This window comes from Rattus norvegicus, chromosome 17, assembly GCF_021556685.1.
Source record: "Rattus norvegicus strain SHRSP/BbbUtx chromosome 17, alternate assembly SHRSP_T2T, whole genome shotgun sequence".
Lineage (NCBI taxonomy): Eukaryota > Metazoa > Chordata > Mammalia > Rodentia > Muridae > Rattus > Rattus norvegicus.
Window position 1 is genome coordinate 53,599,275 of NC_141550.1, and position 23,479 is coordinate 53,622,753.

Below are 23,479 nucleotides of genomic sequence, written 5' to 3' on the forward strand. Positions count from 1 at the left end.
AGCAAGTGCTCTTAACCACTGAGCCCTCTCTTCAGACTGTAATGTCCTGAAATCTGTTACCTAAAGGGTAGGTAATCAATCATGTGACTCAGTACAGCCCTTGCCTAAGTCTATAATACATGAATTGTCCATTTTGACATTGTGATGAGTGTTCCTTCTTGTTGTTAAGTTCATTTCTGTTCATTGTCTGTGTGCGTATATGTTTGTTCACGAGTGCATGTGCCAGTGAGTGCATGCTTGTGAAGTTGAGGGAACAACTTGGATGAATTGGTTTTTCTTCTTTTGTCCTGTGGGTTCAGGGAATTAAACTGAGGTAGTCAGGCTTGATGGCAAACACCTTGATCTGCTGAGCCATCTTACCCCTAGTGGGTGGTTTTGGTTTTTGTTTTTGTTTTTGTTTTTTGAGACAAGGCATTGCTGTGTTCACTAGCTGTTGTAGTACTAGCTGGGTAGCCTAGGCTAGGCCCCAACTCATGACAGTCTACCTGCTCTAGTCTCCTCAGTTGGTGGGATTACAGGTGTGTACTGTTGATTATACAAGGCTACATTTTATTTTTAATCAATAAGTAGTGATTGTGTGCATTTGTGAGACACAATGTGAGCTTCTAGATACTTTCAAAATCGCCTCACATAGTGGTGTGTGTGTGTGTGTGTGTGTGTGTGTGTGTGTGTGTGTGTGTGTGTGTTAGACTCAGACCTCAATCATCCCCAGTGCTTTCCCACTTTCTTGACCTTTCTGACTCCCTGGGATTCCATCCATGTGTGCATGACCATTCTTACGTGAAACCTCTCCTTAGCAATTTTGAAATATCTACTGCACTACTATGTAGTCATCGTTTTATATAATCACTAAATCTTATGTTTTTTAACTGACATGTTGTACACTTAGATCAGCATTTCTCCTTTCCCTGTATGTTTTCCTCAGACCTCTGTTAAACACCATCTCACTCTCTATAGACACTCTTAAATATTTGGTAGAGTAATAAAGTCAGGCTTGTCTCTTAAATTTTACGCAACACTGAAGTCATAGGGCATTTATTTTTCTATACACAGCTTATTTCACTTTAATCTTTTCCCAGATTCATCCACTTTATTATAGATGACACCATGTCCTTATTTTTTTCAAACCTTTTTGTCTCTGTTTGAGCTTACTGTTTTGCAAGACAATGCAATGTCTTGGTCTTTACTTTCTTTAACAGTAATTTCAGAAAGCAAAAGCTTACCATTTTTATAAAGTCCAAGTAGCAGTTTAACTTTTATGATTTGTAAAATTGGGTAATAAAAAAAACCTTTGTCTAATCTTGAAGTGAAAAGGATTTTCTTCTTGGTTCTAAAGTTCATCTTTATAATGTATAATGGTATTTCACAAGCATAACTTCCAGTTGTGGGTTGTACAGATGTTGTTTGTATTCTGATGTTAATTCTGCTTCCTCAAGAGTGGCTGCGGCTGATGAGTGTCCTATCCCATACTCAGGTGATCTTCTGTGGCCCTCCTCCCCATTTTAATTGGTCAATAAAGGCTAGAACCTGTGATTGGGCAGTGGAGTTTTGAGGTGGGTGCAGGTAGAAAGGCAGAAGAGTACCAGAGGGGAAGGAGAGAGAACTGAAGAGAGTAGGAGGAGGAGAAGCTGTGCTGGACCAGGAGAAATTGCGAGTTAACTAGGGTCTTGTAGCTGGGGAATAAATTTAGTATAGTGTTAGTTCTGCTCAGTCTAGACATATAGCTAATAATTATAATAACTGGATTGTGTGTTTTTTTTAATAAGGGTTTATTGGGGTTGGAAATTCCAGCAGCACCTTCCTCTTTGCATATTCTTAGTAGATTTGTTTTTAGACATGTATGACACATGCGTCTTATCTATAGACACAGAATTTTAAAATGTGGGGTCATATTACTGATATACCTACCTTTTCAAGTGCTTTTCATTTCTTTGTATAGGTCTAACTTGTTGAATTTCCCCTGGCCAGTGTACTAGAGTTCTTAGAATGCAGTCTGCTAGTTTGTATATTTCAAAGTTTCTATTTTGAAAGATATTGCTCCTGATTTTAGAATCCTAAATCAATATTATTTCTTTGTCAGTATTTTGAAATGCCTACACATGGCTTCCATAGTTTGAGAATTTCTCATTTCGTTTTTTTTCTTTCAGTCACTTGATTTTATATCCAGTGAGGTATTGTTTTAAGGTAGTATTTCTCAACATCTAGCACAGTATGTGATCCAGAAAATGATATTAACCTGATTTAGACAAGAAAATGTTCAACACCAGCAGTTTTTTAAATATGTTAATGTTAAAAAGTCTAAAATGATCTGGGAATCTAATATATATTATATATTATATTCTAAACTAATCTAATTCTAATTAGATTCTCGGGTGCACCTTAATGCAAATTAGACACAGTTCTCTACTCAGACCAACTTTCTTTATCTGACATTGATGAGAGGGGAGGGTGGCTTTATGTCTTAACATAGGGGGATGCTAGAGGGGTAAGGTGGGAGTGGGTGAATGGGTGGAGGAGCATCCTCACGGAGGTAAAGGGGAGGGGGGAGAAGGGGAATAGGGTGGGAGGTTAGTGGAGAGGTAACTGGGAAGGGGGATATCATTTGAAATGTAAATGTATAAAATGATTAATAAAAAAACCTCAGGTCATAGTTCAGTGAAACATGAAGACAGTTTAGGCTTAGTAGATTAGAACTTGTTACAGCAGATGTGTGAAATGCTAGTCTTTTTAAATGTATTAGTTGAACATAAAATGGAATAAAGTGTTATGTAATGTGTCAACTAATACTCTGCTATGCAGAGAAGCCTACATTTTACTGTTAATTAATGAACATCTGGGCTATGAACTTTATCACTATAACGATTAATGCTGGATGATGGTGACACATGCCATTAATCCCAGCATTTGGGAGGGAGGCAGAGGCTGGCTGGTTTCTGTGAGTTTGAGGGTAGCTTGGTCTGACTTTATTCAGGGATCTCTTTCCTTTCCTCTCTATTCTTTTTTTCTCTTATCTTGTGTTAGGGGATTTAAAGGTTGGAAGAAAAAGGGTAGAGAAGGGTGGAAGAAATAACCCACAAAGTAGTCAAAAACAGCTGTATGTCGGTGTTAGTGGTTTTTGAATAAGTGCGTTACAGTTTTTGTTTTACCCAGCTAACTCTTAAGTAGTTGAGACTGCAACGAGCTTTTAGGCACAACAGTATTGAGCAGTTACTCCATTCTAATCCTCTAAACTAGTCTGGCTACCTCCCAGCCAAAATCCCCCAGATAACTTGGATTTTATGGCTTTCTCTGCTCCAGTAGTCCTCTCTTTTCTCTTTGACTCCCTCCCCTGGCTGGCAGGAAGTCCAGTCCTATTCTCTCTCCTGCTCATTCATTGGCTGTTAATCTCTTTATTGACACATCAGGGAACAAGTGGGGATCTGATGTTTACACAAAATTGAGACAGGAGATTTCTCTGAATAAGGATTGCAACCAGATATAGGGGAGACAAAAATCAGCATTTGAATCTTCACATAGTGCACAATAACATTATGTCCACATGTCAGTGTGGTTTTATTTACATTTCTTTGAGGTATTGTGAAAATGAGCATAGTTCTTGGACATTTGAATGTCTTTTTTTAAAGAGGTATCTCTAAGTTCTTTTTCTCATTTTAAAGTGAGGATTGACTGTGGTTTGTTTTTGAGACTGGATTTCACTGGGTAGCCGAGCTAGCTGGAGATTCAGTACCTTGTTTCAGCTTCTTGGGTTCAGAATTACGACCCTCTTCTAGGGTGCCTGGCTCTACACTTACTATAGGTCTTTTAATTCATTAGCTGCTCTCAGACATACTTAAATATTTTCTCATTTTTATCACCTCCCTTGTCATAATAAACAGTGCCTTTTTGTCTGCCTGCCTGCCTGCCTGCCTGCCTGCCTGCCTGAATTTTTATCCCCAGAGATCCTGCTGGGGTTATAGATGGGAATCTGAACTCAGGGCTTCATGGTTGAGCAGCAGGTACTGGTACCTACAGAGCCATCTCTCCAGGCTGTTGTCTTTTCAAAGAACCAGTTCTTTGTTTCATTGACTTCTTTCTTAATTTTTTTTTAATGTTAATTTCTTGTGTTTGGGACAAGGTCTCATATAGTCTAGGCTGGCCTTGAACTTTACCAAAGATGACCCAACTCCTACACACTGGGATTAAAGGTGAGCACCCGACACTTAGCCTAGGTTTTATTAGTTCTCCATACTTTGCTTTAATCCCTATCTCATACATTTTTGCCATGATCTGTATTCATTCTTCTGCGAATTTTAGATTTGGCTTTTTTGCTTTTGAAGATCATAAAGTGAATTATTTGATATTTATTTAATCCAGATTTTTTAATGTGAGCACTCATCTATAAATTTTGTTCTTAGAACTGTGTTTGTTTTATTACAATGGTTCTGAAAACTTGTACTTTTGTTTTAAAATTATCTTCCTGATTTCTTCAATGACTCATTGCTATTTGGAAGTATATTATTACTGGGCATAGTGTGCCACCCCTCTGATCCCAAAGATTGTGAAGCAGAATTTCAAGGGTCCCTTGTATGTCCTTTTTTTTATTGGTTGTTTTATTTATTTACATTTCAAATGTTATTCCCCCTTCCTGGTTTCCCCTCTGTAAACCCTCTATCCCATCTCTCTCCCCCCTGCTTGTTTGAGGGAGCGCTTCCACCCACCTACCCACCCACCCACTCCTGCCTCACTGCCCTAGCATTCCCCTATGTGGGGGAATCTTCACCAGACCAAGGGCCTCCCCTCCCATTGATTCTAGATAAGGCAATCCTTTGCTACATATGCAGCTGGAGCCTAGGGTCTCTCCATGGTTGGTGGTTTAGTCCCTGGGAGCTCTGTTTGGTTGATACTGTTATTCTTCCTGAGAGCTTGCAAACCCCTTCAGTTCTTCAGTCCTTCCCCTAATTCCTCCATTGGTGTCCCTGTGCTAAGATGTTTGCCCATGAGCATCCCAATCTGTATTGGTCAGGCTCTAGCAAAGCCTCTCCAGGGACAGCCATACCCAGGCTCCTGTCAGCAAGCACATCTTGGCATCAGCAATAGTGTCTGGGTTTGATGTCTGCAGATGGGATGGATCCTTAGGTGGGGCAGTCTCTGGATGGCCTTTCCTTCAGTCTCTGCTCCACTCTTTGTCCCTGCATTTCGTTTAGACAGGAGCAATTCTGTGTTAATGTTTTTGAGATGAGTGGGTAGCCCCATGCCTCAATCAGGGGCCATGCCTAACCTCTGTATATGGTCTCTACAGGTTCTCTCTCCCCTTTGTTAGATATTTCAGCTAATGTCATCCCAGTTGGGTCCTGGAAGCCACTTGCTTTTCTGGGACTTTCTAGTGGCTACCCACCAAGTTCCCCATCTCCCACTGCTATACACTTCTGTTCAATTTCTTGACCCTCTGTATTTCTCTCCCATCTTCTCCCACACCTGATCCTGCGCCCCCTTTTTCCACCCCCCGCTTCCCCCCAGGTACCCTGGGCATGTCCTTTTGTTGTTTTTATCTGCATGATTGAGAGTGAATGTTAAAGTCTCTGTTCCAAACTTGTCTCTTTGTGTAGAAGAGTTTGTTTTATGAGGGTTACACTGATAATTTGGTACACATTTAAAATTGTTATGTCCTTTTTCGTAAACCTTTTTTTTAAACACTGTAAATGTTGTTGACACATCTTTGTATCTCTGGAGTAAAGCTGATCTGTGATGGTATCTTTGAGATGAAGCCAACTTGACCATGATGTCTAATCTTTTCTGTGTGTTCTTAAACTCATTTTACAACCATTTTAATGAGGATTTTTGTATTAGTGTTTCATCAGAGAGATTGTTTTTTGGGGGGTGGGTGGGTATCTTTGTCTGGTTTTGGTGTCAGGGCTTCATAAAAAGGATTTGGATGTATTCCTTCATTTTCTGTTTTGTGGAATAAATTGTTCATTGACAGTCTGGTAAAATTCTAAACTGTGTATAACTGGTTCTGAGGTGTCTTTTATTTGTGGTTTTAGTTGTGAGACTACTGCTTCTTTCTCACTGGTTGTGAGGGATCTTTTTGCTCATTTCATCTTGATTTACTTTTGGTAGATTATGGTTATCAAATTTTATCTATTTATTTTAGCTTTTTCAGATTAGTGGAATATAAATTTTTATATTATGGCCTTATGATTTTATTAATTTCCTCAGCATCTGCTGAAATGTTTCTCTTCTCATCTCTGCTTTTATTAATTTGTATTTTCTTTCTTTTTGGTTCATTTGGCCAAAGGTTGTCAATTTTGTTAATCTTTTCAAAGAACCAAAGAACTCCTCACTGAATCTTTGTATTTTTCCCCCCACTTCTCTTTTGTTAATTTTATCCCTGACTTCTATTCCCTTCTGCCCCTGGTGATTTTTGGTTTCCAAGGCCTTCAATCTTCCCCTTCCCACTTCCCCACTTCCCACTTCCCACTTCCCCACTTCCCCACTTCCCACTTCCCCACTTCCCACTTCCCCACTTCCCACTTCCCCACTTCCCCACTTCCCACTTCCCCACTTCCCCACTTCCCCACTTCCCCACTTCCCACTTCCCCACTTCCCCACTTCCCACTTCCCCACTTCCCCACTTCCCACTTCCCCACTTCCCACTCCACCCACTCCCTTCTGGCCTCCCTGGTGTTTTTGTTTTCCAAGGCATTCAAGTGTAACATTAAATTATAAATGTGATCTCTCTCCATGATGTAGGTGCTTAGTGCTCCAAGATCTCTTACCTCCATCGTAATTGTGTCTCAAAGGTTTTGGTTTGCATTTTCACTCATAAATTATCTTCCTGATTTCCCTCATGAAAGAATTTTCATTCAGTGGTGTGTTTAGCTTATATGAGTTTGTGTATTGTCTTTTCTGTTGTTGTTACTGTTATCCAGCTTTATTCCTTTGTGATCAGGTAGAGTGTAACATGCTATTTCAATTTTCCTAAATATTGTCGTGGCTGATTTTTGTTGTTATTCTAGTTGTGTTCTATTCTGGAGAAAATTCTATGGACTGCTAAGAAAAAAGTGTATCTGTAGTGTTTGGCAGAATGTTCTATAAATGTCCATTAGCTCAGTTTGATTTCTGATGTCATTGAACTGTAGAATTTTTGTCAGGATAACCTTTCTGTTGGTGAGATTGGGCTATTGAAGTCATTCACTGTCATTTGTGTTGTGGCAAATCTGTTGTTTTTGATCTTATAGTGCTTTCTTTTATGAAATGTGATGCCCACATGCTTGGTGTATGTTCTTTAGGATTATAATATCCTTTTGGTGAATTTTTCCTTTAATGAGTATGAAATGCCCTTTCCTATCTCTTTTAACTAGCTGTGATTTGAAGTCTATTTTATCAGAGAGTAGATTAGCTATGCCTGCTTGTTTTCTTAGTTCCATTTGCTTGAACACCTTTTTCCATCCTTTATCCTGAATCTATCACTGATGATGAAATACTTATGTTATAGGCAGTAAAAGATGTTTCCTGTTTTCTTTTTTCCTTCCTTTATTTTTTAATTTTTTTTAAAATTTTTTTGAGATAGGGCTTCTCTGTGTAACTCTTTGAACTTGGAACGTTTTGCTTTATAGACCAGGCTGGCCTTGAGTGCTGGACACCCCCCCCCCCCCTGCAGTCCAGGTCCTTTATTTCCTTTGTGTACATTAGGCCATGAATTCTATGGAATAGGCTCCAGCAGCTCAGGCTCCTTTCCGTTAGTCCTCACAAAGTGGGCTTTGGTTGGCGCAGGCTGGCGCTTCAGCTGAACCCAGGTGCCCTTCTCTTTGGCTTCCTTTTTCTTCTGATCGTTCTCCTTCACCCGCTTCAGGAAGCTGTCTCTGCTCTTTGAGTGCTTGATATGCTCAATCCGTGCATTGTTCTTCTTGGCCAGAATATTGCCTTTAACTTGCTTGTTTACAGTGATGCCCACGGCATGCTGGGTGACATTGTAGACTCTTCTGGTTTTGCCATGGTAACATTTATGGGGCATTCCTTTTTGAACAGTGCCCATTCCCTTGATGTCTACAATATCACTCTTGTAGATTTCGCATGTATGTGGCCAAAGGAACAACTCCATGTTTCCTAAAAGGCCTAGAGAACATATACCGAGTACCTCTCCTCCTTCCTTTTGTGTTCGTCATTTTGGCGAGTTACTGGATCCTGATTTCTAATCCGATCTATTCCTGTCCTTTTACTGGGAGATTGAGATCATTAATACTGAGAATTATTGTTGAATAATATTTATTCCTGTCATCTAGTTGTGTTTTTTAGACTTCATTTGGTTCACTGTTACAGGATTATATATTGTTTTCTTCTGGATATCGTTTACCTTTCTTTAGACTGACATATCCACTGTATAACTGTGGATTTATGTTGGTTTACATAAATTACTTAAATTTGTTTTTTTTTTTTTATGGAAAGTTTTTCTTTCTCCTTTGATTGTGAGTGGTAATTTTCCCTGGTGTAGTAGTTTGTGTTGGTGTGTATTGTCTTTTAAAGGTTACAGAAATCAGTTCAGGACCTTCTAGCTTTCAAACTCTGATTTTTAAAGTTATTTTTATGTACCTGCCTTTCTATGTGGCTTGGTTTTCCTCTCTTGTAGCCTTCAATATACATTCTTTGTTTTGTACATTTAATGTTTTATGTGACATGGGGATTGATATTTCTGGTCTTGTTTATTTGATGTTCTGCATGTCTTTTGCACTTTAGTGGCTTTTCTTTCCTTTTTGGGGGAGAAATTTTCTTTTGTGATTTTGTTGAAAATATTTTCTGTGCCTTTGAATTTTTTTCCCTATACATATAGTTACGTACGTTTAGTTACTTTGTAATGTCCCAGATTTCCTGCTAATTCTGTTCCAGAAGGTTTTTTTTTTAAATTTAAAGTTATTTATTTATTTTTAAAGGTTTAACCTTTTTTTTTTTTTTTCATGGAGTTACCCACTTCCTCTGTTTTGTCTTTAAGACCTGATATTATTCTCTTTTCCACATGATAAAATACTTTGGTGAGACTTTTCTCTGAGCTTTTTGTTTCTCTCCCTGAACTTTTCATATGAGTTTTTATTTTAATTGAATTTTGCTTTAGAGAGTCTCTTTAGTTTTGGAAATGAGTTGCAGAGAGTATTCTAATCCTAGAAGATGTTTGGTCTTAGTCTAAAAAAGTAAAGGGCATCTCAACTCTACAAAAACATTGTACCCCCTGCACATTATAAATATTTCCAACTGGAAGATGACAAGAAAGAAAAATTTGATTTAAAATATATTTTCAAATCTTGAACTAGTTTTATTATTTTATTCAACTGTTTGTGTTGCAGTTTTCATTAGGTTAGGCATTTGTACCTACTTCTGAGTTTTTTTGAAGATATTTGTAATTGCTATTTTGAAGTCATTGTACATTAAGCTAGGTTGCTTTTCTTGGGGAATATTATGCTATGGGGCTAATATCAGGAGTAGTGTTTTTTGATATGGGCATCTGGTCTCACATTTATTTGTTCAGTGGGTGTTTGGATCTTTGTTTGCTGTTACCCCAACGTGTCTCTTTTGAATCAGCAGAATGGTGCTTGTTTTTCATTCTCAGAGCCATTCTATTGATGCTTGAATAGCATGTCAGGTCTGTGGTCTTGGCTCAGCTAGGGATAGTTCCAACTTCTGAGCCTGGATGTCTTAGAAGATTCTCATTGTGGAGTGTGCTCTAGATTCTGAAAATAGTCTTTGGGTAGCAGGGGCTGGGGTCAGAGTGGAAATGAGTAGTGCTCTGTGGGGGCTAGGAGCAGATCCCAGAATGTCCCATTGTTCTCAGATAGAGGAGGTTAGTCCTGGAATCTGTATGTGGGATTAGGAGCACAGAGCACTATGGTTCCAGGGCATCTTGGTAAATGGATTTGACTGGTTTGGAAGTTCCTTACCTGTAATTCTTGGTCTTCATGTGGTTTCATGTGGTTTTCAGTAGAGTGGTGGGTAGTATGACTACCAGGAAGATGGGTAAAATGTGTATGGGGGACTTCTTGAGTTCTGAGTTGGACTCCAAATGCTGCTATGGTGTGGTAGGTGGGGGTGATTGTTAGGCTTTGGACAAGCAGAGCTTGGACACCTGCTAGGACACAGCTGTGGTTATGCTGTTTTCCTTTGATTAAACATTTTTATGTATATGGGTACTTTGCACTATGTGTGTGCAGTGCTGTAGAGGTTAGAAGTGGATGCTGGATGCCCTGGGACTGAAGTTACAGACAGTTGGGAGTTGAACTCTGGTTCTCTTAACGCCTGAACCTTCTCTTTAGCTTTTCCAGTGTGCTTTTTATTTGACATTGAAATTTTCATTTCTAACATTACTTCAGTTTGATATTTGTTTATTGATCCTGTCTCTCTAATGGATTCCATTTCCTTATCCTTCATTGACTTATTTCATTCTCCTCTTATTTCTGTGCTTCTTCTTAATGAAATCAGGAGATTATGTAGGCCCTTTCATTTCTTTGAACATATTGTCATTGTTTTGGATTCCTGGTCTAGAATTTGTCTGAGTCTCTCATTCTGGGCCTTTACTCTGAGGTTGATAACTTTAGGATGAAATGTTGTGTTAACTTTTCATGTTACTTGTCTTTTTATCCTAGGCTTTATGCACCAGGAGTTAGATCATTAATTTCCTTCCTTCCTGTCTTCCAGGGTCTGTAAGAATACTTTCTGCAATAATTGTCATTAACTATCTAGAGTACACCCCCTGTGAAAACAGAGTAATAGTTAAGTGTACAGCAATCACTCTTTAACTGCTAATCATTCTATGGAGCAAAGTGATATTGTTAATACTGAGTGAACTGATATTAGTTACAGTGCATATTAATAGAAAGAAATAAGAAATGGGAGAATAGTAATTAGCATTGGGGTGATAGAGATAAAAGAGGGACATGTTCCTAATAAGGGAGCTATAGTAGTAGGAAGTGGTAGAGGTTTGTCTGAAGGAATGCTAATATGCCATTGGTATATAGAATTGTCCTGTTTTTCTTTTGTTTTTTTTGAGACAGGATTTCTATGTGTAACAGCCTTGGCTATCCTGGAACTGTTTTTGTAGAGCAGGCTTGTCTCAAATTCACAGAGGTCTGCCTGTCTCTGTTTCCTGAGCACTAGGATTAAAGGGATACACCACCATGACCAGCTAATAGTGCAGTCCTGAGCACAGAGACTCTGCAAATCAGACCAGACTATTCACTCGGGGAGGAAAAGGCAGAAGGAAAATAGTTGGGAGCAGTATAGGGCAGCAGCAGAGCAGGGTCAAGTTCCTGCGCTCCAATGGCATTGGGCAAGATAGGTGTGGAGAAGGAGCAAGGTAGGTGGATACAGCTATGCAAAATGCCTGGGATGATTATTGCCTTTGTCTTTATTGAGTTCCTGATGAAGGAGATGGGGGAATGAAGAAAGGACAGGCACACAAACACAGAACACAGAAAAGCTGTTATCTAGTAAGCAGTACTTGCTTTGCGGTAGAACATTAGCAAGTTTATGTATCAGGCAGTGGGAAGGAAAGTCAGCTAGTCTTTGTGAGACCTTTCTGTATGGGAGCAATTTCAGGTTGCAGTCAGGAGATACCAGTATTTGTTAGGTTTTGCACACAGTGGCCAGTGTTCATAGAACAGTCATGCTACCTATTTCTGTCAGCCTCATTCTGTGGTTAAGGTCTTGTCATTCTTTTGGGTGCAAGACATTGGGTCCTTGATGTAGCCATCAACAATACAAGCCACTCAGTACTCCACGCAGTTTTTACATGTTCACTTTGGACTCTCTTGCTTTCCACACTTACCTGGGGGTGGGAAGTCCTCTGCTGATAGGTAATTCTGTGCGCGCACCCACACCCACAACATGCCCCCCTAATGCTGTTCAGAGTCTGAGATCTGGTCACATCTCTTAGAATTCATTACAGAAATTAGAGTACTATTCTAGTGAAAAATTTGTTTTGGGCTTCTGATGTAAACAGATGCTGGCACTGCCGCTCTGCAGTTCTTGCTAATTCCTACTTGTTGCTTTGAGTTAGTTTCAGCTTATTGAATGCTGTACAGATCTGATTAAAGTTTCTTTTCCAGTCTTGGAGTATTCTGTTTGTCTTGTTTCATAATACTGAAATACTAATCCTGTACCACTTGCTCTGAGTTTTCTGAGAATGTGGTTTGTATAGGGTGTCAGCTGCAAAGCCACCATAGAGGCAGACGTCTTTCAGAAAGTATGTCCTGCTCCTATTTTTTTCCTGACTTTTCCTGCTAATGCTAGCGCTAACTTTTTCCCACCAACCATCTAAGTAAGTTACTTTTCAAATAGCTAGTTTTTAGCTTTCCCAGTTTATTCCTTGTGAACTCTGGCCAACTGTACCTGAGCTTTCTCTGCCATTTTGGGTATCTTAGTAGGTTTTTAAAAACATGACTTTTAAATTCTTATTTTTATTTGTATGTGTTACATATGTGTATACCTGTGTGGGTGTACGTGACTATGTGTGCACACATGGAAGCAAGAGGAGGGTATCCTATAGTGTCCTCTTGTTACTCTGTCTTATTCCTTTGAGGCAGATTATTTCCTTGAACTTGGAGTTTATGTTCTTTCATAGGCCCATAGGCAGATAGCTTGAGCTATTTGTCTATATGTGCTTACTATTCATTGATAATGTGTAGGACTAAAACATCGTTTCCTTCCTTCCTTCCTTCCTTTTTTTTTTTTTTTTTTTTGAGGATTTTTGTTTGTTTGAAGACAGAGTTTGCCTGTGTAGCCCTTGACTGTTCTGGAACTTGCTGTGTAGAACTTGCTGGCTCGAACTCAGAGATCTGCTTGCCTCCGCCTCACTAGTGCTAGGATTAGAAGTGTAGGCCACCACTGCGCTGCCTAGAACTAAAACTATTTTTCATATTGGGTAACTTTGTTGACTCATTTTTTTTTATTAGTTTCTATATTTTTAGTGGATTCTAGGATTTTTCTATAAACAAGATTATACCATCTGATAATTGACATAGCTGGCTTTTTTGCTTCTTGATTTAATTAACTTTTTTTCTTGCCTAATTACAATGACTAGAATCTCCAGTATAATGCTAAGGTAGTAAGAAGAGACTTCCTTCTCTTATCCCTAATGGTGGAGGAAAAACATTTACTTTTATTTAATTATAAATTCTGGGTTTTGTTATTTAAAAAAAATGTGATTCTGGAGTGCTTTGTGGTAAGTGGCAAATGTTGAGATTTTAGCAAATTGGACAGATTACAGAGAACAAACTTCAGCCTGACTTTTGAAAGAAAGCCAGCTAAGAGCTAAGTAAATGAAGGTGAAAGAGTCCAGTTTGGTAGGGGAAAGTGACGCCAGACTTTCTGGATAGGGTGACTTTCTTGTCTTAATTTTTTTCCTCTCAGTAGTTTCTGACGAATGTGTAACAACTCTCTTAGCATGATGTCCTAGTTTTCCCATTTGCTCTCTATGTATTTTCATTGCTGAAGGAAGAGCAAATCAAATGAAGTGCATTTTGTACACCAATGTTAATTGTGTTATATTCATTTGACTAAGAACTGCTATCCAAATGACATTAAGCTATGGAATATAATGTGACAAAATAAAATTGTCTTCCATTATATTATGCTCTTCAAAGAAGCTATAATTTGATATGGTAATGAGGTAAATGATGAATCTGGTTACAAGGTGGGTGCTGATAAGGCACTATTGTGTCTTTCTTGGAATTGGTGAGGCTGTATGAAGGAAGGACTCTTGGATTATCGTGTGAAAATTGGGAAGGATTCATTAAACCAGATAGGGGATATTCTCCATAGGCAGTGAAAACAGGGTAGCATTGGTCAAATCTAGTAGCTGTTAGGTATATTAATTTTGTTTATGATGTGGTGATAGACTACCTTGACAAAAAGAAGCTTTGGCAGAAAAAGTTTATTTACAGTTGCAGAGGGTACACAGTGTTGCAGGGCAGACATGGCAGCAGCAGGTTTGAGACTGGCCAGTCATTTTTTTTCATGCATAAGAAACAAAGACAATAGGAGGACCAGGCTATAAAACCTGAGAGCCTGCCACTAGTGATAGACTGATTTAAGCAAATTTCTACTCCTAAAGTTTCTATAACCTTCACAAACAGTACCACTAGGTAGTGAACAAATGCACCTGTGGGACTAAATACATTCAAACCTTAAAAGTAGGGAAAGCTCAATTAGTACCAGACTGATCTGCAGTACCTTGATAACCGGGTTAACAGGTGACATTACATTCCAGAAGAATGGCATCAGTGGTGTTCTCATATAAATATTTTTGAGCATATGGAATTGGAAAGATTCGTATTCAGAATCAAAGCTTTGAAGGTTGTTCTCTCAGTTTAATTGGGTAAGATTATTAAATTACTTTTATTATAATGACACAAGACAAATAATGTGGGAGGATCAGTGGACAAACTATCTCTACCACTGTCATATTAAGAGGAGGTGGGATTTTGGTATGTGTGCGTTGTGTGTGTACGTAGACAGTCTCTCGTGTGTCCCAGAGTGGTCTGGTGCTTGCTGTGTAGCTTTGAACTTTTGATTTTTCTACCTCCAGCTTCTGAGTGCTGGCACTATAGTTGTGTTCCATCATGCTAGGTATAAGTTGTGTGGATGATTGAACTCAAGGCTTCTTGTATGCTGGGTTGAACCCTGCAGTTCAAATGAGGGGAAATTTTAGGTAGGTGGCTAACATTGTGCTGAGATGTTAACTATCCCTTTGTCTGGGAGATACAGGAGGTGATCAGAGCAATGTGAGAAAAAACAGGCCTGGTATTCGGTTAATTTTCCCTGGCTGGACAAGGGCTCTGTGTACATGTTATGATTAAGGAGTGTTGGTAGAGGACAAGGGCTCTGTGTACATGTTATGATTAAGGAGTGTTGGTAGAGGACAAGGCCTCTGTGTATATGTTATGATTAAGGGGTGTTGGTAGAGGTGTAATTGGAAGATTCTCAGGTGGCTGCATTGAGAGTAATTAGAAGAGGTGGAGATCTGATGTAGGAGCCTCATGTAGAGAATACTCCAAAAAAGTGATTATTCAGAATCTAATAGTAAGATTAGCTGTAGTTGTTTAGGTTAAAGAATCTAGAGACTAGTTAAAACAGAAGAAAGGTACAGTTGACAGTACTTGGAGATGAATTGGATATATGGGAAAAGAAATCTTGTGGCGTGTACACCGACTTAAGGTTTTTGCCTTTTTAGCAGGCACCATTGTAAGAGAAGAGGGAATATTTAAAACTATATGCATCTTAATGGTATGAGGGCTATGGATGGTGGTTGGAAGTAAGGAAGAGGTGACTTTTTAAACCAGGGGTTCATACCCATTTCAGTATAGAGACATACAAAATAGCTATACAATTTAGACAGTTACTGATAATAAATTACAGATTGACTTTAAAACAATTCTTTGATATGAATACAATTCTTTTAAAGACATAACCAGATTTGATACTAAAGAAATGCTTGTATGTTTTTACTTTAAAAAACTGAATGAAAACTAAACTAAATAAAAGATTAAATGTTGACTGACTACTTAATGTCATATTTAGAGGTCTTCAGGTTTGTTTAGAGTCGATTAATATTTTCGTTTATGATAGTCAGTACCGACAGGACCATTTCCTATAAATAATACAAAATAGCCAAGGTAGGTTTTTGGTCTTTTCAGAAATTGATGGGAATCATATCCTAATCCCATGCCAAAATCCATCTGATGATTATTTTGTAAAGAAACTCAGCAATTCAAACAGCCTAAGAGGCTGGGGTTAAGCTATCATGTGTATCTTAGCTATTGCTGTGAAGAGACACTTATGACCAAGGCAATTCTTATAAAAAGCATTTAATTGTGTGCTTGCTTACAGTTTCAGAGGTTAGTCCATTATCATCATGGCGGGAAGCATGGCGACACGCAGGCAGACATGGTGCTGGAGAAGTAGCTGAGAGTTCTACATCCTGATCCATAGGCAGAGAGAGAGAAAGAGAGAGAGACTGGGCCTGGCGTGGGCTTTTGAAACCTCAAAGCCCACTCAGTGACACACTTCCTCCAACAAGGCCACACCTCCTAATCCTTCTAATCCTTTCAAATAGTGCCACTCTCTGGTGACTAAACATTCAAATATATGAGCCTGTGAGGGCCATTCTTATTCAGACCACCACAATTTGTAAGTATAAATTAAAATCTGTGTGAGAATAAATGTAGTAAGGAAGAAGAACCTTAAGAGGCAGAAGCTGCCAGCATATATAGTCAGGAAGCAGAAATGGTAGGAAGTATTTTAAAGAATGTACTTAATATTGTCATTGTAGACATTGAATTTTTCTGGTTCTAGTTTTGTAAAAATATGCGTATTTTCTAGTTAATTTTAGTGGGTATATGAGTTTATGGGCACGGGAAATAGAGAATAGCAAGGTAGCAAACAGTACCTTTTCCCTAACCTGTCAACAATTTAAAACATTTATTATTGTGTGTATGAGTCTATAATATGGACAAGGACATGAGAAACCGCTTTTTGACAAACTTAGAGGTTATGCTGTTTGTGGTCAGTACTCTGTAAGGTAAGGTTCAGGAGGACGAGGCAGCAATAGTTTACCAGAGGGGTCAATTTTAGATAGCAGTGAGGTTGCATATGAGGTGGAAGTAATTAATAGCTTGTGTGGGAGAAGACATACCTGGTAAATATTGGAACTGAGGTTGTGAGCATGTAGAAAGTTGTGAAGGTTTGTAGTAACTACTAAGAAGAAAAGGAAAGCGAAGGATTTGGAACATGTAAAAAGAAGTTCATTTAACAGTGAGAATTGGTTTGGTTATTCTATCTACAATAATAAATGGAGCAGAGAGAATATATCAGTTGGATGGGGCAGATTAAGAGATAAGGTAGGTAGAGTTAGAGAGAAAAGTGGTTTTGAAGATAAAAGCAGATAGGATGGTAGGCCACATACTGGTCCCTTAAGATATCTGTGTTATACTCCTTAGAGTGTGTATATAAATTATGTTGTGGCAAAAAGTTGGTATGCTTAAAAAGTAGATGTCATTAAATTAAGGATTTTGATGTGGAGAGATTGTACATTGTCCAGATAGTTCATTTATGATTGAATGAAAAGTTGACTCAGAAATGCCATGTGATGATAGAGAGGAAAGAAGTATGATGGACAGAGAGGCCTGCGTGATGGAGGTCTTGAGTAAATGAAGCTGGGCATGGTAAGAGAACAGATTTTCCAAGATGTCCACAGAGAGAGGTGGTTTAATTTCTCAGAGCTTGTTGGATTTCTAGAACTGTGAGATAATTTGTGTTGCTCTAGGTCATCATATTTGAGGTAGTTTGCTACAGCAACCGGAATGGAGTATTCAGATTTTGGCTATTAGGGAATATATAGAGCATTAGGATCATTAAGATGAAGAAGTTGCTGAGGTAATTAAAATGCAATTGCCAGGAAATGAAATTTATAGGCTGGTTAAATAGAGAATAGTAAAATTAGAAATAGAGGATGTTAAAAGGGGCAGATATTATGAGGATGTATCTGTACTTTCTAAGTATTGACTTCAGAGGGGGCTGGGTCTGGTGGAATCAGTAGTGTGACTATAACAGTACAGATTAGATAAGGTAGATTGTAATGAGATACGTTTAAGAGTCTTCTCCCGTGCTGGTTGGAAGTAATTAGCAGATTACTTAAAACAATGCATAATCAATTTAGTACAGAGCAACATCTTTTTTTTTGTTGTTGTTGTTTTAATTTATTTAACCAGTGTCTGATTATGTAGCCTTGGCTGGTCTGGAACTCGAAATATAGACCAAACTGGTCTTACACACACGAGATTTTTGCCTGCTTCTGCTTGTGTCTCGTACCCAGCCATTTGAAATTTTGACTTAGGAAGGTAGGTAAGTGTTTTGTGTAGAGGTCTTTTAAAAATAGACACAAATAATTTAAAATCTAAATTGTACATCTAAGAGAAAAATGCACTTTAAAAATGAATCTTATTTAATCTGCTTAACAATTTCCACTTTCATTTTCCTGTAAATGCCATGATTTGATTTTGTTTATGGCTCAATAAAGTTCCATTTCATGTATGTACCATGGTTTTTTTTTTTTTTTTAACACATTTGAATGATGATAGACACCTAAAGTGGTTCCATTTCCTAATTATTGTGCACTAAACATGGAGGTAGAAAGACATTTTGGAAAAAATAAAGACAACATTGTGATTTTCAATTTGGTAACCATTTCATGCCTATTTTGAGGATTTAATAAGCTTGTAAAATAAATGTGACAGAGATTTCCACAAGGCAGTAAGACAGAAAATTGGAGATAATGGATAACCGTAGTATTGGATATTTATTACACAAACTTCTGTGTTTTCTATCATCCTAGAAGTTATATTGGGAGATGATGCCCAGTAGGTGGGATATTCTTTAGCAAAAATAATTTAGGAAGCTAAAATTGTAATAAAGCATTTTGTCATACTTATTTGATATACTTGGTATACTTGGCTCTAGGTATACCAGTGAAAATTCTAGAAAGAATGAAATCCAACTTAGATGGTCCAAGAGACTTTAAAAAGAGATCACAGAGGTGATGTAGATTAAGGGAGTCCATCAAGGATGCTTCGTCAGCAGTAACCTGGAACTCTGAAGTGGCTAGAATACCGTGCTGGCTGTTGAGGCATGATAGGAGCTTCGGAAAAGAGGAGGCTATTGCAGTAGCCTTGGTGGCAAAGGACAGATCAGCCTGAATTTGTGTTTGTTCACCAAGTACAATGTTAAGAACTGGATTCTTGCAAAGTCTCTGATATAGTTGAGCACATATTATTCACTTGTTCTAAACAAGGTAAAAGAATTCTTTTGGAGCTGAAAAGATGGCTCACGGGTTAAGAGTGCATGGTGCTCTTAAAGAGTCAGCACCAAGGTCAGGACCACGCACTAGGCAATCCAAAGTCCCCTTCTGGCTTCCATGGACATTACGCTCTTTCTTTAAGGCAGCTGTTCTTAATTTGTTCTCCCTTTGCTGAGCCCTTTTGGCAAATTTCTGTCTCAAAAATATTTACATTACTGTTCATAACAGTAGCAAAATTACAGTCATGAAGTAGCACTAAAAGTAATTTTATGGTTGGGGTCACCACAACATGAGGAACTGTATCAAAGGGTCTCAGCATTAGGAAGCTTGAGGCTGACTCTACTACAAGGGACACTTAACTAGCCTAATTAATAGTGAACCCTAGTTAGTTGAGTTTCAGTTCTGGTTTTATTTGAGTTGTATGAATTTGGGAAAACTTCTTAGGAGCATAATCTCTCTCTTTTTTTAACAGTCTCTCTTTTTCTTGCTTTTATTTTATGAGAGGGCGTCAGATGTCCTGGAAACTGGAGTTACAGACAGTGGTGAGCTGCCATGTGGGGCCTGGGAATTAAGCTTCTCTGGAAGAGCAGCTAGTGCTCTTAACCATTGAGCCATCTCTCCAGCCCATCTCTTAGCCTTTTAAAAGATGTCTTTAAAACCTTGTATTATGTATGTCTGTGTAAGTATGTGCAAATTAAATGTATTGTCAATTGAAGCCAGATGGGGACTTTGGATTTCCTAGAACTGGGGTGCTGGACCTCAGTGCTGACCCTTTGAGAGCACATAGTGCTCTTAACCTGGGAGCCACCTTTTTTGCTCTTAAAGAGCTCTTTTAACTTGTTGAAACCAAGCAATGAATAATTAATATGTGCTCATTATAGATTCAACAATATAGAACTATTAGAAGAAAATATTTTAATTGTATTTGTGTGTGTGTACACTGAGGTCAGAGGACAGTTTGCAGAAGTTAGTTCTCTTCTATCTTGTAGATTCTTGGAGGTTGAATTTTCTGCACTCAGATTTCTTGGGAAGCACTTTGACCAAATGTATTGTCAGTCCAAGAAAAAATTTAAAAAAATTTTATTTGTAAAAAGTATCTTATAGTAATTTGTTAGAGGTTTGAACATGCATTTCTTTCTTAATGAATGACATGCCTGAAGCATTAGTAAAGTGGTAATGCTTTTAGTAATGTATGGCAAAGTCATTAGTAAAAGTTACCCAACTTTGAGTTTTGGTTTGGTTTTGGTTTTTTAGACAGGGTTTTTCCGTGTAACTCTGGCTGTCCTGGAACTTGGTTTGTAAACCCAGCTGGCCTAGAGCTCACAGAGATTCGACTGCCTCTACTTTCTGAGTGCTGGGATTAAAAGACCACCACGCCTGGCTGAGTTTTGTTTTTCTATATTAAATTTTGAGGCTATCAAACTATGATTTTCATTTAAGTTTTATCCTTAACCTAGTAATTTCACTTGTATTATAGGATTATAGAATGTTTATAAAAATATCTCTAATACTAGGCATAAAAGGGAATATTCTTTTTTTTTTTTTTTTTTTTTTTTTTGTTTCTGCCCATTTTCACTATGGGCTCCTAGAATTTCTTGCTTTACTTTCCTGCTTCCTGTAATTTCTGCTACATTTCTTGAGTAAGGGCTGTTTTCTTGGTAGCTTACTGTGTTAACTGGTTCTACTTTATAACCATCATTTCTGCCAAAGTCTAGTTAAAGAGCTGTCTTTTCCTCTGTTCAGTATGTTAAATTGTGTTAACCTGTCTCCTGTAGAGTTAAAAATTGTGAATTTATTTCCCCCACCCCCAAACACACACACAGAAAACTTAGCTAGTTAAGGCTCTAGAATGAAGTGGAATCTCATTTAGATGGTTAAGAGATCTTTTTTAAGATTTGATATTGCCAGTGCAGATACATTTTCCCCCAGAGTATTTAGGGATGTGTATACACAATAGAGTGTGTGCATGTGCACCACCCTGTGTGCACAGGAGCCTGTGGAGGTCAGAAGAGGGTGTCAGAGTTTTTGCAACTGGATTTAGGGATGTTTGTGAGCCTCATTGTAGGTGATGGGTTTTTAATGAAGGGATTTAGGGGTACGATAGAAAGGACCTTTAAAAGAGGAGTATCAGGGAACTCTGAAGTGTCAAAAATAGGAGTCATGGTGAAGACAGTTTGTGTCAGAAAATGTAACCAAGTGAAGGGGGGTGGGGGGAGTGGGGAGTGGGTGGGAGTGGAAGACTATCTGCTGCTATCCAGGTAAATCCGTACCTTATCTCTCCTTTCTGAGTTAACAGTGATGGCCTGTTGCTGCCCTAATTATTACATTTTTCAGGGAGGTTTTGTTTGTTTGTTTTAAATCCAGGTTTATCTTGGGCATTCAAAGGCCAGAGAAAGGAAGAATATTTTAAAGAAAATTGTCATCTGGTATTTTACTTAACTTCAGAAACACTATATTACCATTTTGAAATTAAGTAAATTTGCTTCATTTCAAGAGATTCAAATTAGCACTCTACAAAATTTAATTTGGTTATTGACTAAATGTTAATTATTTTTCATCAGACGATCTGCCAAATCCCGAAGCAGAAGCCCCTATTCATCTAGGCACTCAAGATCTCGTAGCAGGCACAGATTGTCTAGATCCCGAAGTCGTCATTCAAGCATTTCTCCTAGCACACTAACTCTGAAGAGTAGCCTGGCAGCTGAATTAAACAAGAATAAAAAGGCACGAGCTGCAGAGGCAGCAAGAGCTGCAGAGGCAGCCAAAGCTGCAGAAGCTGCTAAGGCTGCTGAGGCAGCTGCCAAAGCTGCAAAAGCCTCTAGTGTTTCTACACCTACCAAGGGGAACACAGAAACTGGTGCCAGTGTCTCACAGACAAACCATGTGAAGGAAGTCAAAAAACTTAAAACTGAGCATGCACCTTCTCCTTCAAGTGGTGGGACTGTCAAAAGTGACAAGACAAAAACAAAGCCACCGCTTCAAGTAACAAAAGTAGACAATAATTTGATTGTAGAGAAAGCTACCAAGAAAACAGTTGTTGGGAAAGAGAGTAAACCTGCTGCTACAAAGGAAGAACCAGTGTCTACTAAAGAGAAAACCAAGCCACTCACACCAAGTGTAGGAGCCAAGGAGAAGGAGCAACATGTGGCTTTAGTGACCTCTACATTACCACCATTACCTTTGCCTCCCATGTTGCCTGAAGATAAAGATGCTGATAGGTAAGTCCAGACAAACTTGAAATTTATGGTAGCTCTTCAAAGAAACAATGTATTTAATGTATCCCTTTCTGAAGTTATTATAAAAGTGTTTCTATTTTGTTGTTTTTTAGGGAATGGGTGGTAAAAGGAGACTCAGAGGACCTTTACACCATTTAGGCTGGCCTGGAACTTGCTGTTTAGAATAGGCTAACTTCCTAACCCACAGAGATCTGTCTGCCTCTGCAGAGCTCCTGAGTGCTTGTGTTAAGGGCGTGCACCATCACACCCTTTCTTGATCTATACTGTCTCTTGCTTTTTGGTTTTCATTGTGTCTCCGTGGGTTTGTATGTATTTTGTGTTTATGTTTTCTTACTATTACTGAATACTACTACAGACATGGCTGTGCCAATTATTTCTTTCAGTGATTAAGTACAAGGTTTTACGTATATAAAGAGGAGGAAACATTGTTTTCAGCAAAGTTTTAAGTAAATAGAAATAAAAAAGTGAAAAAGAAATGGTTAAAATTACTTGGATGGGGCAAAAGATATTTTTATAGTCTAAATTTTATTAGTACAATAAATTTGTTAGTGGACTACATGTAGAAAGTCATAGCTGTTGGTAGTCTTATGTTTTCAGTTTTTCTATTCTCTGTTTCATGTATTTATATCCAAAAGTAAAAATACTTATCCTGAAAAATCAGCTTAGTTTTTTAAATTAAATGACCTGATAAAATTTTGTAAACTAAAGTTCTGTGCATCTCAGATACTATGATTATTAGCTTTAGTATAAATCAAGACAATAGGAAATAGTGACTACCTTAGGTTAATGATGTTTTTATTAAATAAAAAAAGAAAGAAATGGCTAATTATTATTGTTTAGAGTTACAAGGTATAATAGACTTCATACTTTGTTCTAAAAGGACTTGTTTTTAGGTTTTTATAAACACAGACTGTTGGCTTTTCTCCCCTTTCATAAGGAAGGAGCCACTCCAAACCCCCACATCCCTTTTCACCAGTCTTAGCATGGCAGTTTTATGTTTAAAAGTTTCCTTTTAGCAGCATGATGTAGATTGGTTTTGTTTTTGTTGTTTGTTTCTGGGGCAGGGTTGGGGAGAAATTGGGTATTTGTTGAAATTGTCAATTATCTTGTTGTTGGAGATCATCTTTTCTGTTCTGGTATATTTGCTTTTGGAAACTTGAATGTGTGGACATTATCTTTATTTACTTGTCCTTCGCTGGAAATCTAAAGATCATTTTAAAGAACCGTAATGGTCTACCCAATCTCAGCAGTCCTGTTTTAAGGAGTGCTTTCCATTTTGCTTTCTTTAAGCATGTTTCTACCCATTCCTAGTTAACTTTCATACTGACATCCTTAAGTACTTATCTATGAAAGATTGTGTGTGCTTGTGACTATGACTTTGTAAATCTGAACTCTGTTTTTAGTTTTATGTATTCAGGCATTTTAAAAA

General features: G+C 38.2%; 1 protein-coding gene across 10 annotated transcripts in view; it reads left to right on the top strand.

Annotated features, from left to right (window-relative positions):
• Cdk13 (cyclin-dependent kinase 13) overlaps positions 1-23,479 on the top strand; it is a 90,818-nt gene that overhangs the window by 8,260 nt on the left and 59,079 nt on the right. For all 10 annotated transcript variants that reach the window (XR_015640816.1, XM_087590678.1, XM_087590679.1 and 7 more), the window contains 1 exon segment: positions 21,376-22,032. Coding sequence is in view for 9 of the 10 variants with exons in the window: in XM_087590678.1 (XP_087446804.1) it covers positions 21,376-22,032 (657 nt within the window). In the remaining variant the exon portion in view is untranslated.